At 42.1% G+C, this 14,590-nt stretch overlaps 1 protein-coding gene across 1 annotated transcript in view; it reads left to right on the top strand.

Annotated features, from left to right (window-relative positions):
• wnk2 (WNK lysine deficient protein kinase 2) overlaps nt 1-13,260 on the top strand; it is a 50,223-nt gene extending 36,963 nt beyond the window's left edge. Inside the window, exons 26-29 of the mRNA XM_062545373.1 lie at nt 8,428-8,526; nt 9,291-9,332; nt 9,786-10,087; nt 10,892-13,260. Coding sequence (XP_062401357.1) covers nt 8,428-8,526; nt 9,291-9,332; nt 9,786-10,087; nt 10,892-11,191 — 743 coding nt within the window. The 3' untranslated portion in view covers nt 11,192-13,260. The remainder of the gene's footprint in view (nt 1-8,427; nt 8,527-9,290; nt 9,333-9,785; nt 10,088-10,891) is intronic.
• The last annotated feature ends 1,330 nt before the right edge of the window (nt 13,261-14,590 follow it).

Genomic DNA, 14,590 nt, shown 5'->3' with positions numbered 1-14,590 from the left:
TTTTCTATAGAATATTCACATTGAGTGCAGAATTGTCAACATTTCTAAATAAATATAAGTTGAAGAATATTCGGTAACACTTTATAATAACTACACACAATTCATCATCTATTAAGCATTTGTTAACTATTAGTTAATGGTTTGTTCATCATTAGTAATTCATTGTTCATGCATAATTTATCATCAGTTAAGCATTTGTGCACAAAGTTATTATTGGTTTGTTCATAGTGAATAAGCCTATTTCTAAGATATTTATAAATTGTTGCTAACACTTAATAGATCATGCAATAACATTTTGTTAATGAAGTACTATATCATTATTTAACAGTTGTTACATACTGTATGCACTAATGATTAGTAAGGATGTGAATACATGTTTTATAAACCACTTCCTAATACTGTAATTCATGATTAACTCAGGAGTTACAAGTGGTTAGTTAATGATATTTTGTGACCTCATCTAAAGTGAGGACTTTTTATGCCTTGCTACACATTTGCAAATGAGTTGTAAATACTACATTCACATTCATTCATTAAGCTGACAATTTTATCCAGAGCAACATACACGTCAATTAAATTAAACACAACCGCAGGAGCTGGGAATCGAACCTCCAACTGAACCGGCTATAGAATGATAGCCCTGCTCCTTAACCACTACACCACCTCTTCTACTCTGTAGAAATAGATGGGATCTAGTTTTAGTTGTTTTAAGAGAACTACTTTCCTGTTATGCGTATGACTACATTTGATGTAGCACTAAGCAGCACATTGATACAATAGTTAGAGAGTTATAGTATACAAGTAATTGACCGACGTACTGTATACTGAAGTAAAACTATGCAAGAGTGTCTACTACACACTGTTAAGCATGTTATTAAATGCTGTGTTCTTAATTTTAAAGCATAATTCCTACCTTAACTCTCATCTGTAAATCATGCGTATACACAATTATAAATGTTTGTTCATAGTAAACACGCGCGTCTATTTTATAATTGTGAATTTATAGTTACAATAGCAGTGGCCAGAGGTAGTGTAGTGGATAAGGCACTGGGCTAGCATGCTGTAAGCCAAATAATTGGGGGTTCAATCCCCAGGTGCCACCATTGTGGCTTTACTCTTTACTTTCATTGATGGTGTCTCTTTGGATGAAAGTGTCTGCTAAATTAATAAATGCAAATGTAACCTTTATAACTCATTTGTAAATGTGTAGCAAGGCATATTCAGTCCTCACTTTGGATGAGCTCACAAATATCATTAACTAACCACTTGTTACTCCTGAGTTAATCATGAATTACAGTATGAGAATTAACATGGGAGTAATACTTTACAAATGATGATCAAAACATTTACTAATAGTTTGTAACTGGTTCTTAATAGGGAAATGATTTAATTTATAAATGGTTGTTTCATTATTTATAAGGTATAAACCATGTATTTACAAACATTGTTTTTATTTACTATGAACAAACCATTCATAACTTTGTGAACAAATGCTTTACTGATGATGAATTATACATGAACAATAAATTACTAATGATGAACAAACCATTAACTAATAGGTAACAAATGCTTAATAAATGATGAATTGTGTGTAGTTATTATAAAGTGTTACCGAATATTCTAGTTAGCCTGGTGAGACGACTAAGTTATTATGTTAACAGAAGGGAAGGAAGATAAAAACCGGACAGAAATAGGGTTTCATGAATGAGGTGGACACTGATTATGCTCAGATACTGTATCATCTTCAGTTGCAATCAATGGTAAATTCACAAACATGTTTACATACATTCAATCTTATTCTCCCATACATTACCCTAACCATTGAAATGGATATATTCACCAGAATGGTAAAATGCATGCTCTGTGTAACATTTGCTTATTAACAATTTTGACACTTTCATTTTCCCATTGTCTAATGTGTGCTGCAAGTGTATCCAAGTAAAAATGTTTATGGTTCTTAGTTACTGCCTTTAGCAGATGTAACATCAACAGCTAAGGTGTCACACATGGCTAATAATACCATATCTTTTGGGGAGACACACAGAAGAGTTGTATTGAATAGGGGTGTAAACGTGCGTATTTGTACTGAAACATTTAGAATCAGGGTGTTTTAATACAGATACAGTATGTACTGAATGTACCAAATGCAGTCTCTAACAGTAATCAAAAGTAAGGTTTTTTGCATGCGGTCGTTTCAAATTTGAGTTTGCACACAAACATATTAGTGGTGAAACATGTCAGTTTATGCAATTAACATTAAAAACATTTGACATCTTTTAAAAATATTACAGTGGGTACGGGTTGAGAATGCACCTTCTCCCGCGGGACTCCCGAAGAGATCCCGCAGGCCGTCAAGCCGATTTTTTTCGAGCCTAAGGCAATGTACCCAAACAACCACCAGGTGGCAGAAAGTTTCATCCCGCATTTCCAAATGATGAAGACCGCATATCCGTCAATAGTCGACTCCTTAATCTCATTTAATCATTACAATGAAGGTGATGACTGGCGAAATTATTCAAACAACGTTTCAATGAACCATTGTTGAAATGAATGAAAATGGTTATAGAAAATCGCCTACAGCCTAACGCCGACACAGCTGATTCTTTGATTGATTCTAAGCTGTTTTGATGTAGGGGATGGGTAAACTGGCGCGCTACAAACATGCTACCAATCAAATGTAATATCAGTAGGACTAGCCTACTTAGACACTTTAGTCATAGGCAACGTTGCCATGTTAATTTGGGCTAGAAGTGCTTGCTTGTGGTGGCGCTCCTGTCCGCTGCTTCTCCCGAATTGTGTGGCAAATTTGTCAGCAATCAGCTTAAATGTCAAATCATATTTATTTCTCTTTGTCGCCATGGTATTGGGGGAAACGCGGAGAAACGAGATGGTCAGTCCTCGTATTTTTTCTTCGCGTTTCGTTATAAGAAATATATAAGTAATAGTTAGTCTTCTTCCGTATTGAACAGATAGGCTACGGGACGCTCTTTGTTCCGTATTTTAAGGAACTACTCAATGCACACACACTACAATGAAAAACACACAAAGAAATCACTAAACATATAGCCTACAACCTAATGACACTTTAATGCAGCGTTTCTCAAACTATGGGCCGCGAAACGTGGAGACTGCTGCTGGTCCGCGAGACATGGGGTGAAATTAGGTCCGGTGATCTGATAATTTGCTGCGCAATTGACCAAGCAACCGCGGACCGACAGAAAAAGAAAGCAAACGTTGCGGCGGAAATGCTTCCTAATTTGATGTGTTTAAACATAGAGACATACAATTAGGTGTGTCTGTTATTATGATAATTTTCGAGCATAACTGCTTGTCCATAGCTCAGTGACAGGTGTTAATAGCCTTGCCATAAGCACTGCTGCAGGTGCTTCTTTTATTATGCGGTTAGAGCATATAAGCGCTTACTCATATAGACTATAACTCAGGGACAGGTGCAAAACCACCAACTGGGATGGATCGAAGGGCAAGCAAGCACTGCCACACAACGTGAAGGCCTTTGTGTTGTCAACACTAAAGTTTCCTACGATGGGGAGAAATGGCCGCAAGGACTGCATCGATAAGATCAACGAATACAGTAATGTTTTACAACCCAGCTGGTATCCGCTGTTCATTCCGACATATCCCCACTCGGCGGTAGGTCTAGGCCTATTTAACTTTTTTTTTTCAAACAACGTGCCATTCCGACATGAGGTCATTAATAGGCTATTAATGTCATAACTATTAGGCTATCATTAGGCTTACTATGCATGGCTGTAGGCAGCTATGAGGCCACTGAGATCTGGACCTCATCGGTTTTGTGAAAGCCGATTGGAAATACTTAAGTTTAGAGCGAACGTTTCAACTATGTTTGCCATGGTAGACAAAAACACTCAAATAAAACAATAGCCTAAAAAATAACTGCATGCGTAATGGACACGGCTCTATATCCTAAATAATTTTCGAGGTTCGCCATTTGGTAATATGACCTATCCTTACTGACAATAATTTAGATTGAGCACAACTAAAGTTGCACGAAGGCAAAATACAGTCCTAAAAGCCTATTCTATATAGCCTGGCCAATATTGTAGATGTGCAACAGCAGCATTTGCGTGCGTGCTTGCCGGTGAGGTGTAGCCTACAAAAATGAGCATAACATCTGATTATTTAAGTATGGCTATAGGATATAGGCTAGAGAAGAGTTGGTTTAAAAGTCAAGTGTAGTAAAAAAGTTTGTGCACATCCCCGGTCAAGGTGCAGAACAAGAGTAGGCTAAATCATAAAAAAAATGGAAAAAGGTTCGCACACTTGAAATCCTTCTTTTATAGGATATAGGCTAGAGAAGAGTTGGTTTAAAATCCAAGTGTAGTAAAAAAGTTTGTGCACATCCCCGGTCAAGGTGCAGAACAAGAGTAGGCTAAATCATAAAAAAAATGGAAAAAGGTTCGCACACTTGAAATCCTTCTTTTTTGATTTGATTTGGTCTTCTTCAGATTAAAATTCAAGTACGTGCGCTATTTAACCCCTCGAGACCGACTGCAGTCTGCTGACACAGCCAGACGACTCTCCCAACCCATTCATTCGTTTTGGCCGATATAATCCATTCATTCGTTTTGTGCGTAGGCCTATATAGATTCCTGCATGCTGCATTACCGTGACCCTTAGCCTACCTTGTGGATGATTTTTTCTCATTGGAATACAGCAGGACAGAATGCCTTTTATCTAACAAACGCAAAAGCTGAGATTGTTGGAAGGACTAGGCTACTCAACAAACTTGTTTTTCGTTTCTGGGAGATCTCGTTATCGTTTTGGATTGTCGGATTTTTATACTTATTGTTTGGACTTATGGACAATGAACTTTGAGGGGTGGTTGTTAGTGCTTTACAAAGCTTTGTGTTAATAAGTGTCGGTCCTCCTATCCTTCAGCTCACTGCGCGATGCAGTTGCGCATAGTGGCCACGAAGTCATTAACTGTTTACGACACAATACATGATATTTGTGTTTTTCGTTTCTTAGATTTAATGCATGTTTGACATGTAAACAGGCCTTCAGTCCGTTAACTTAAGGCCTTCTTTTGCATGGGGTTGCTCGCATCCGCCCGTAACCTAGACTATTATGTGCGTAGTGGCTGCATACTCTTATAATAAGAGGCAAATTGTTACAGGACAACTTAAACTGACTTCCCCAATGCTTCCCCGCAGCACATTACATTTTAATATAGGCTAATATAGGATGAACAAAGTCTATGCTATATTAAATCCAGTAGCCTAATAATTCTATGTGCCACGTCCGATTTCGCAAGTGATGTAGTAGGCTACGTTTAAACATCGACAAACGTCTGTGAGACTACCCATTTCATGAAGAGCAATTGTCTTGTGCGATCATTCCCCCTCCCCCACACTTGTCTAACCAGTTCACTAGACATTATAGCCTACCTGTATGCGGCATTGGACGATTGCCTCCCTCCCCCCTCTCTCTCGACAGACACTTCCTGACACTAGGGCTCGGGATCATGACATCAAAACTTCGCGGGCACAGCCACATTGGCAGCTTCACTCCTTAGTTTACTATGGATTACTATGGATTTACTCCCGCCTTTTAGTGTGTTCCTGTTACTTAGTTTTTGCCTTCTTGGTAGTATGTTGCTGTGTAGTGGGGTGTAACAGTGCAACCCACGATCGCAAGAGGAAAAGAATAAATCGCTACTATTTCTGCTTCTTGTCTTGTGCATCTGAATGAATGGATATTACGTTCAGTGCGCTACCAAATGGCGGCGATATTCCTAGAATGCAAGGCGTGTGCCCGAGCCCTATTATGTAAATGTAAAAATGTGTGTGTGTGTGTGTGTGTGTGTGTGTGTGTGTGTGTGTGTGTGTGTGTGTGTGTGTGTGTGTGTGTGTGTGCGCGCTGAACCACGAATTCACATATTAACTTTTCTTTTCAGCAGACATCGCAATCATAAAAAAATCGCAAAACTTTTTAATAAAATAATGCCTCTTGTCTTAATGGGTTCCGGAGGTTCGTAGAGTAAGTTTTGAACCCCGGTCGCTGACGTATGATTAAGATGCCTCAACCATTTACGCCACAGTTCGAGTGTCAATTTCTTCGCACTTAGCCAAGAAATATAAAGGATTCAGTCAGTCGAGTTCATTTAGCCTATTCGCGGCATGCACTTGAAACGCCGATCAAAAGTTCTGACATGTTAAACTGACGTTAGTCATTAATTCACCACATGATAAAATGCTGTTATATTGACGCACAGTAGCCCACGGTAGTCTATGTCTATCTCTGAATCAACATGAACATGCATAACGAGATCCATATATTCTAAGTTGCTAGAAACTTCTTTTGCGGAGCTAGGCCTATAGTCGATGGTTACAATGAATCACCCTCACTGCCCTATCGCATATCTGACCATCCATTGTTATAATGTTACAAAATGCGCGATCTTCTCCAATCATGTAGCCTACGGTTATAAGTAAAGTGACATGATAGGCATGTAGGCCTATTAAAGATATTTCTGTTAAATACGTTTTATTTTCAGTTGTCAAAAGTGGTGGGGACAAAATCTGTGATAAAGTGCTGGGTAAGCTACCCAGCGTCGCCGGTTAAAATGAACATGCCTCCGTTTTAAAATAGCCTATAGGCCTACACATTTCTAAGTAGCCTATTCCTAACATAAATGTAGCCTAAATGTCCATCTTGTCCATCTCTTTCGTCTTCGCCTTGACAATAATAGCCTATTCACGGAAATGCGGTCTTGTAACCGTAATGAATTAATGAATTAATCTAAGGTTGCCTATATCGAGTCTTTCAGGTTGAATTGAAGGCTTCTAAAACCATTTTCATTAATTTCAACAATGGTTTATTGAAACGTCGTTTGATTATAATTTCGCCAGTCATCACCTTCATTTTAATGATTAAATGAGACGGATTAAATGAGACGGATATGCGGAGCATTTCTCTCCCTCTCCATTGACCAAAACGTTGCTCTGGCATCTCTGCTGGACTGACTGAGTTATAGGCTACGTCGAGTGAGAGAGCCAGCTGTGAGGTACGCGGTAAAACATTCGAAAACTCTGAAACTGCAATCTGACATGCCGAGCGTGATGTCTCTTTTCTCCGCTTGTCACCAGCGCGGTGTCTTCGGGTTTTTCCGTGTTTTCCGGTATGAGCCGAACCTTCCTTTTATTAAGGCGGTGTTATGTTGCCCCCTTGCGGTTGCAGTTTTAATTAAAGTCCCGATGCTTCGGGAGTCCCGATGTGCGGGAAAGAAAGGAGCATTCTCAACCCGTACCATCTGTACTCCCTATTACTCCCGCATTCCTTTCGTCGCTACCATGTAGATTGCGATTCAGTTTGATTTGTCGATGCCGCTCAATAAAGTACACCACACTGAGGTACTTATGATTATGAATGCACAGACACTTTCTGCCACCTGTCCACTCACACCAGTGCCGATTTTTTTAATTGACAAGCACTCGATAAACAATGCATACCTTTCCGGAAATGTTAGTAAAGTGTTGTTGAAGCATTGCGCAGCTGCCGCAGCGACATTTCCGGAAGGTACTGACTCGATTAAATTCATTCTGGACTCTCTATCCGACCACATAAAGACGTGGGGATACTTCGGTTTGGCTTTAGGGACCCTCTACTCACTACCACGTAAGTGTAGTGTTGTTTGGAACAGTAGAAGAGGTATAAAAATAGCGTTTTGTAGTGGCGAAAGGACCTGCCCCGGTCACTTACAGGCTAACGAGTTTTGGCTAAAAACGGTGAACTCGAACTTTCTCAAAATACATCCGAATTACATGATTTTGGTGTCAACTCAACGTATGTACTCCCAATAGTCCGAAAAATTGATCTAAAGTGCATTTCACTCCGGATTATCCCTTTAATACAGGGGGGCAGTTAATATGCCGTTAAAATGGTTTTCTTTCTTTTAACTTGCATAAAACACTGTCCTGCGGCTTATACACAATGCGGCTTATATGCGGGAAATTACTGTATCCAAACAGTGGACTCTTAATGTACTAGACGCTCAAAAGTCCAGTAGAGTGCACCGCTCTCATGTTGGCGCCTTTGAGCAACAACCGCAGTCCTTTAAATCCATTGTTTATCGAATGTTTGTCAGTTGAAAACGTCGGCGCTGCTGTGGATAGGCAGAAAGTGTCGAGGTACTCATGTCGACCGGGCACCTGTACGTGGTGCCTCTTGACGACCTGAGAATGCTATTGAATGGGGACATTCTTGCCTTTGGGGCTACTTCCTGTTTTTTTTCTTCCGTGGCTCAGTCCACTTCCTGTGACTCCTTGGTTCCTAGTGCCCGCTGTGATTTCTCTCTCCTGCCGTCGGTCAGTCAGTCACTACTCAGGGTGCAACTCTTGTGTGTTCTCTCTCCTCTCTCCTTCCTGTTTGTGTTGCTCTCCGCAGGCTGGCCCACCTATCCCCAAACACCTGAGAGGGTCACCTATAAAGGCAGTAGCAAGCCCCGCGCTAGATTCCTCAGTGGGCCTGTTTCTCTGTCCATCTGTTTGTATCTATTCGTCTCCTCCATTTCTCACTTCCGTTGTGATCCTTCTGTTTGGTTTGGTTTGATTAGTTGATCCTTCTTTTCACCTCGGTTTCGGTTTCTCTGCCTCGCCTTGATCTCTCTCCTCTTCTTCTCTGTCTCTAAGCCACTGTCTCCCCATCACTCCTCACTGTCTTCCCTCCTTTTCTCTTCGTCCTGTGGCAGGTTTTGTTGGTTTAGTTTTGTTTGTTTGTTTGTTTGTTTGTTTTCAGTTCTCTCTGTGTGTTGCAGAGTCTCTCCTCTGCAAACACACACGTACGATGTGCATGAGTGTTGCATGGCTCTTGGTTGGTGACGTCCAGTGTGCCTGCTGCAGATGCACTACAATGTTGTCAGCGTGGGCGAGCTGTGTCCTCTGTAGCACTGTCCACCGTTTGAGCTTGACCGCATGGTTGTCTAGATGCATACGCTCCATGTGTGAAGTAGAGTCACCTCCATTAGAGCTGATGTCGCCTATTAGTTCGGAAGTGCTGTATATTTGTGGATATGTTTTGGTATTTTTGTGATACATGCCAAATTGTACACAATACAGTATAATCAGTCCATAACAGAACAGATGTAACTGCATTTAGTTGCATGTGGTTATATTATGTAGAGAAATATTGCTTATTGTGCCTAATCGGTTTTGTGGTACACTTTGCTACAAGCTTGTGAAGCAACATTTGTGTTTGTGTGTATGTTGTGAATTTGCACAAGCCTTCATCAAACTTTCCTTGTCTTCCAGGGTCAACCTTGAAGCGTCTGTGCCTCGGCAAAGAACGTGGTAGTAGTAACTATTCCTCCTTTCTTCCTCCTGATGTTTCATAACTGATAAGATTACATTAACAAGAATTTGTTTTCTAAAGCATGATAAAAATGCTATAGACTAGTAATATACTATGACCATATTAGCTGTCCCCATGTATTAATCTCATAGCTGAAGAAATTTAGCAAAATCAGTGTATAAGCTGCGGCTAATAGTTGGGAAATTACGGTATGTTATTATATTAGGATCGTTAAATGCCCTAAAGTTCAAAGTTCATTGTCATGTACAGTACTCATAAATAAGCATTGAGATGCATTGTGCTCAAGTGTCCATTCATCTTCAAGAATAAATAAAAGAAAAAAAACACAATGATATTCCCTAAGTGGAATGTGACGCTGACGAGGCGCCGTCTGAAGTCCAGGTGTGTGTTGACGCTGACGAGGCGCCGTCTGAAGTCCAGGTGTGTGTTGACAGGGTCGGGCGCCAGCTCAGCGGCCTCCTACCAGCCTCAGACGGCGGGCGCCACCCCTCCGCCGCACCAGCCTATAGTGGGCGTGGCCCAGACGCAGACCAACAACAGCAACAACACGGGCGCCGCCGTGCAGCAGCTGCGCTGGCTGGTGGACGACTGGGCCGGCGAGATGATGCCCAGCGGCGCCACCAGCCCCTCGGACAGCCCCCAGCGCCAGGCTGCCCCCAGCGCCAGCGCCCACTGGCAGGAGAGCCGCGCCAGAGCCCGGGCTCGGGTCAGAGCCAGGAGAGCGCTGACCGTAGAGGTGTGTGTGTGTGTGTGTGTGTGCAGGTGGACAGGCGTCAGACAGAGGGATAGTGGTGCATGTTGCGTTGTGTTGACCGCATTTGGGAGTTGAGTGTGCTAGCTAGTGAGCTAAAAGCCTAGGCTGCTAACATCACTTACTAGCACGTGGGTTTTTTTTAAGTATATTTTTTGGGCATTTGCCTTTTGACAGGACTGTGAAGTGAATGAAAGAGATGGGGTGGGATCGGACCATGGCCACAGGTCGAACTCGAACCTGGGTCCCCATGGGTGCTCGGACTCATTCATGTTATGGACGCTGTAGCCTGTTGCGCCACGTACAGTGTGGGTACCTGATCTGCAAGGGCACAACAGCACTCCCCTTTCATTTCTCTTAAGGCGTTAGGAGGGAGGTTTACCTAACGTACATTATATACTGCACAGCAGCATGCCAGCTGGATACCCTTGCACAGGCATGCGTCCGACAGCAAGAGGTGGCAAGGACCGTGTAGACAGACAACGAGGTGCTGATGTCTAGTGATAGGCTGTGGACCTGAAGATCTCACGGCCGGAACATTATCCAAAATAAACAAATATACATTAAAATATGTGTTATCATATTGAAGAAGACATTCTAAGTCAGTGAGGTCAGATCTGTTCATCTGTCAGTCAGTGTAAGGGAGTGAATTATGTGCATGGAGTAACAGGCAGTAGTCGAAATGAGAGGAGTCTGTAATACTATGAGTGTGTGAAAGTGAGAGTGATGAGTGGTGAGTGTGCGGTTGGATGCTGTCTGACTCTACTGTGTGCTGACCATCTGTCCCAGGTGACCTCCACGCCACCAGAGGCCGCTGTGGCTCAGCAGCTGCCGCTCTCCTGGCCCATGATTGACAGCTGTCCGTCAGGCCCTGTTCTGGACCCTGATACGTGGCTCCGCGGAGGCAGCGTCACGCCGCCCGACGCGCTCGGAGGACTCCCGACCTCGCCCCTCTACGCGGCCGCTCAGTGGGCGGAGCTAGCCTCGCCGTCTGGCACGCGGGTCTTCGTCTTCCCCGCCTCCTCTCCGCCATGGACCGCCCCCGCGTCCCCTCAGCAGGCCCCCAATCCCAGAACCAGTACTCTCTAGACTCAAACTATATCCAAACTACTCAAGCAGGGTGTCTCTGGTTTGTACAGTGTAGCCAGAATATCCCAACACTATGCCTACAAGAGCCCTCTTGTATATATTATTTCAAGATCTGGAATAGGTCCCTAGAACCCAAAGTGTGTTATTTAATCTATTTGAGAATGTAAATATGGGAATACATGTAGACTTGCTCTTCCATCATCTTCTGTACATATGCTACGGGCATTATCCAGGTGGCTGTATATAATCCTTTTGATTTGTTGGTTTGAAAGACACCATGTGTGTACATAATTTATCCTAGTTAAGACACATTTGTACCTAGCTGAGTGTATGTGTGTGTGCTTGAAGTCTACCACCCAGCCAAGTACTGTAGCTATGTATATAGGTATATATACGTACAAACTTCTGTACATAGGACCACTTCTCCACACATATGTACACAATGCAGTATACATGATGATGACTGTATGTATGGGGGCCATCGCTGTGTGTGTACATTAAGACGTTGTGCATAGATATATGGATATATCTGGATATATCGGTGTGTATAGGACAGGTTCTGAGGATGAGGGGGTATAGAATTAACGGTTGCCACTCCATACATTACAATGGTTAGGAAAGGAGGAGCACAGCTATTAGAAACATCACATCACTGTGAACCCCTCCCCGTCCAAGTCACCTGTGCCAATCGCTTCTGCCTGCAAGCCTTCGTCCTCCTGCACCCGGACCCTTTGCTGTTAACGTCACTGCTTTAAACTGGAACTTGAACCGGAACTTGAACGCCAGCTGTATACTTGAGATGAAATGCTCCCCCTTGTGGGTGTGCCTTGAACTGCCGTTTTCTCTAATCACTCTGGAAGGATGCACACGACGCACTTAAGTTTGTTGCAGCATGAGTGGCCTTTCTGAGCAGGTTTGCATAAGTGATGAATGTGTTTGGTGTAGAGAGCACCTCTGAATTTTTTTGTTTGTTTGTTTGTTTGTTTGTTTGATTGTTTTGTTTGTGTGTTTTTGTTTCTTTTAGAATTGCAGTATGATAGAGGGCAAAAAGGAATATAATATGTTCTGCTGTGGAAATGCCATTGACTGGTGTGACAACAGCAGGTCTATGCCATTTGTGGGAGGAAGATTCAACACGAATAGATGGATTAGGTTTACTGTTGAACCTGATTTTTTCTGAAGTATATCTGAAGTATGTTGTTTGGACACAGTTTCCTTGATGTACTTTTAATCTACTCACTGTTCATATTTAGAATATGTGGAGAGGCTTAGGCAATATGTGTGATTATCAGAAATGAAAAGGAAGCTTTATAAATTTGTAAGGTACCAGATATTGTAATTTATAACAGGATATGAATCACATTGATAGCAGAATTTTGCTGACAGCATTTCTGGTATAAAAACCATACGGAACCAACACGTAAAGATGGTCATGTTGACATGCAAAAGGAAGACAATGAGTTCCTTATTTACTGTAGGGGGATGGGTGATAATTCAAAGTGGGTTGTAGAGCCATATGAAGATTAACAGAACAGTTTTTTGGGAAATGAGTTTATTTGCTGTCTACCCGAGTGCGATAAGAAGACATTCCCTTCTTAACTGTGGTAAATAAGCTAATTTCCCCAAAAGTTGTTGTGACACAGCCAAACTATATTTTCAACAGAAAATCCTCCAGGAGAAGAGCTAGAAGAGCTTAGAATCCTTGGATTTGGCATTAAGGCCCTACACCAGGAAACCAACATTTAAAGGCATTTAGCTGTGAGTGGAGTATAATTTTGTTATTCTGGGCCTAGTTGATGATCACCATTGACAGCATTCAAAGGTGTAGTATATATGCAATGATCTCTTTGGAGAGAGTCACTCGCTCACTTCAGAGACGTGACGTTGAGTTGAAGGGAAGGAGAATTCAGCCTTGCAGCTTTTCTGATGTTACTTTCCATCTGATCCACCTTCCTTTGGGCACCATAAGCAAGGGATGCACAGTTCCATTCCTGGACATCTTTATGTCACATGTGCAAATTTTAAGTGACCAACAATTACAGAATTAATAAAAATTTGGCTTGAGCATATTTCAGAGTTCTCTCTTCTTAGATGACAAATGTAGGCCTACTGCTGTAAGCCGCCTCAACATCACACACAGGCACTCTGAATGCTTCTGGATTTGTCAATTTTTTTTCACAGCATTTCATCACTACCAGAAATTGCAGTGGAAACACACACACACACACACACACAGAGAAATGTAAGTGATGCAAATGAAAGAAGAATTTAACCTTTTTTGCTAAAAAAGGACAGAGAAATGGCTTCACAATGTTTATCTGAATTTATGGATATTTATCAGCATCTCTGAGCAGAGAATTAGAATGCACAGCAGTACCTTCTTACAGTGATTGAATAGTTTTCATTACCGGAGCTACTTAATAAGATACACTACAGTATATTGGCAAAAATATTTGCTCACCTGCCTTGACTCACATACTGTATGCACTTCAGTCACATCCCATTCTTAATCCATAGGGTTTAATATGACGTTGGTCCACCCTTTGCACCAATAACAGCTTCAACTCTTCTGGGAAGGCTTTCCTCAAGGCTTAAGAGTGTGTTTATGGGAATTGACCATTCTTTCAGACGCGCATTTGTGATGTCACACCCTGATGTTGGACGTGGAGACTGGCTCTCAGTCTTCGCTCTAATTCATCCCAAAGGTGTTCTATCGGGTTGAGGTCAGCACTCTGTGCAGGCCAGTCAAGTTCATCCACACAAAACTCTGTCATCCATGTCTTTATGGACCTTGCTTTCTACACTGGTGCAGTCATGTTTGAACAGGAAGGGGCCATCCCCGAGCTGGGCTTGATCCCTTAGTTATTGTGAAAGGAATTCTCACAAGATTTTGGACAATTCCATGCTTCTACAGTAACTCTGTGGGAACAGTTTGGGGATGGCCTCTTCCTGTTCCACCATGACTGTGCACCAGTGTACAAGGCAAGGTCCAACATGCGCACACACAGACAGGCACAGACACACATGTGCACACATATAAGCACAGACACACACACACATACATTACATACATACACACAGGTACGCACACACTTGCATGTACAGTACACACACACACACACATGAACATGCAGACACACTCATTTACATACATACAAGCTGGAGAAGCAGATGGAAACAAATTGACAAGCGCAATTTATTTTTGCGGAGAGAAGTGCAGGACTGAGCAGCGATCCTATTTTGTACCGCTTTGCTGTACATCTATTTCCTTCTAGAGTTACAGTAACAATGAACTTAGATTAATGTATGATTTGAATAGTGATTGTGTGACCTAATGGTAAATGGTAGCCTATAGCAATGTGGCCAAGATACACACGGTATACAGTATAGTCCACCTGA

This window comes from Sardina pilchardus, chromosome 9 (assembly GCF_963854185.1).
Source record: "Sardina pilchardus chromosome 9, fSarPil1.1, whole genome shotgun sequence".
In the NCBI taxonomy this organism is placed as follows: Eukaryota; Metazoa; Chordata; class Actinopteri; order Clupeiformes; family Clupeidae; genus Sardina; species Sardina pilchardus.
Note: the sequence above shows the minus strand (reverse complement) of the source record. Positions and strands in the feature narration are given on the sequence as shown.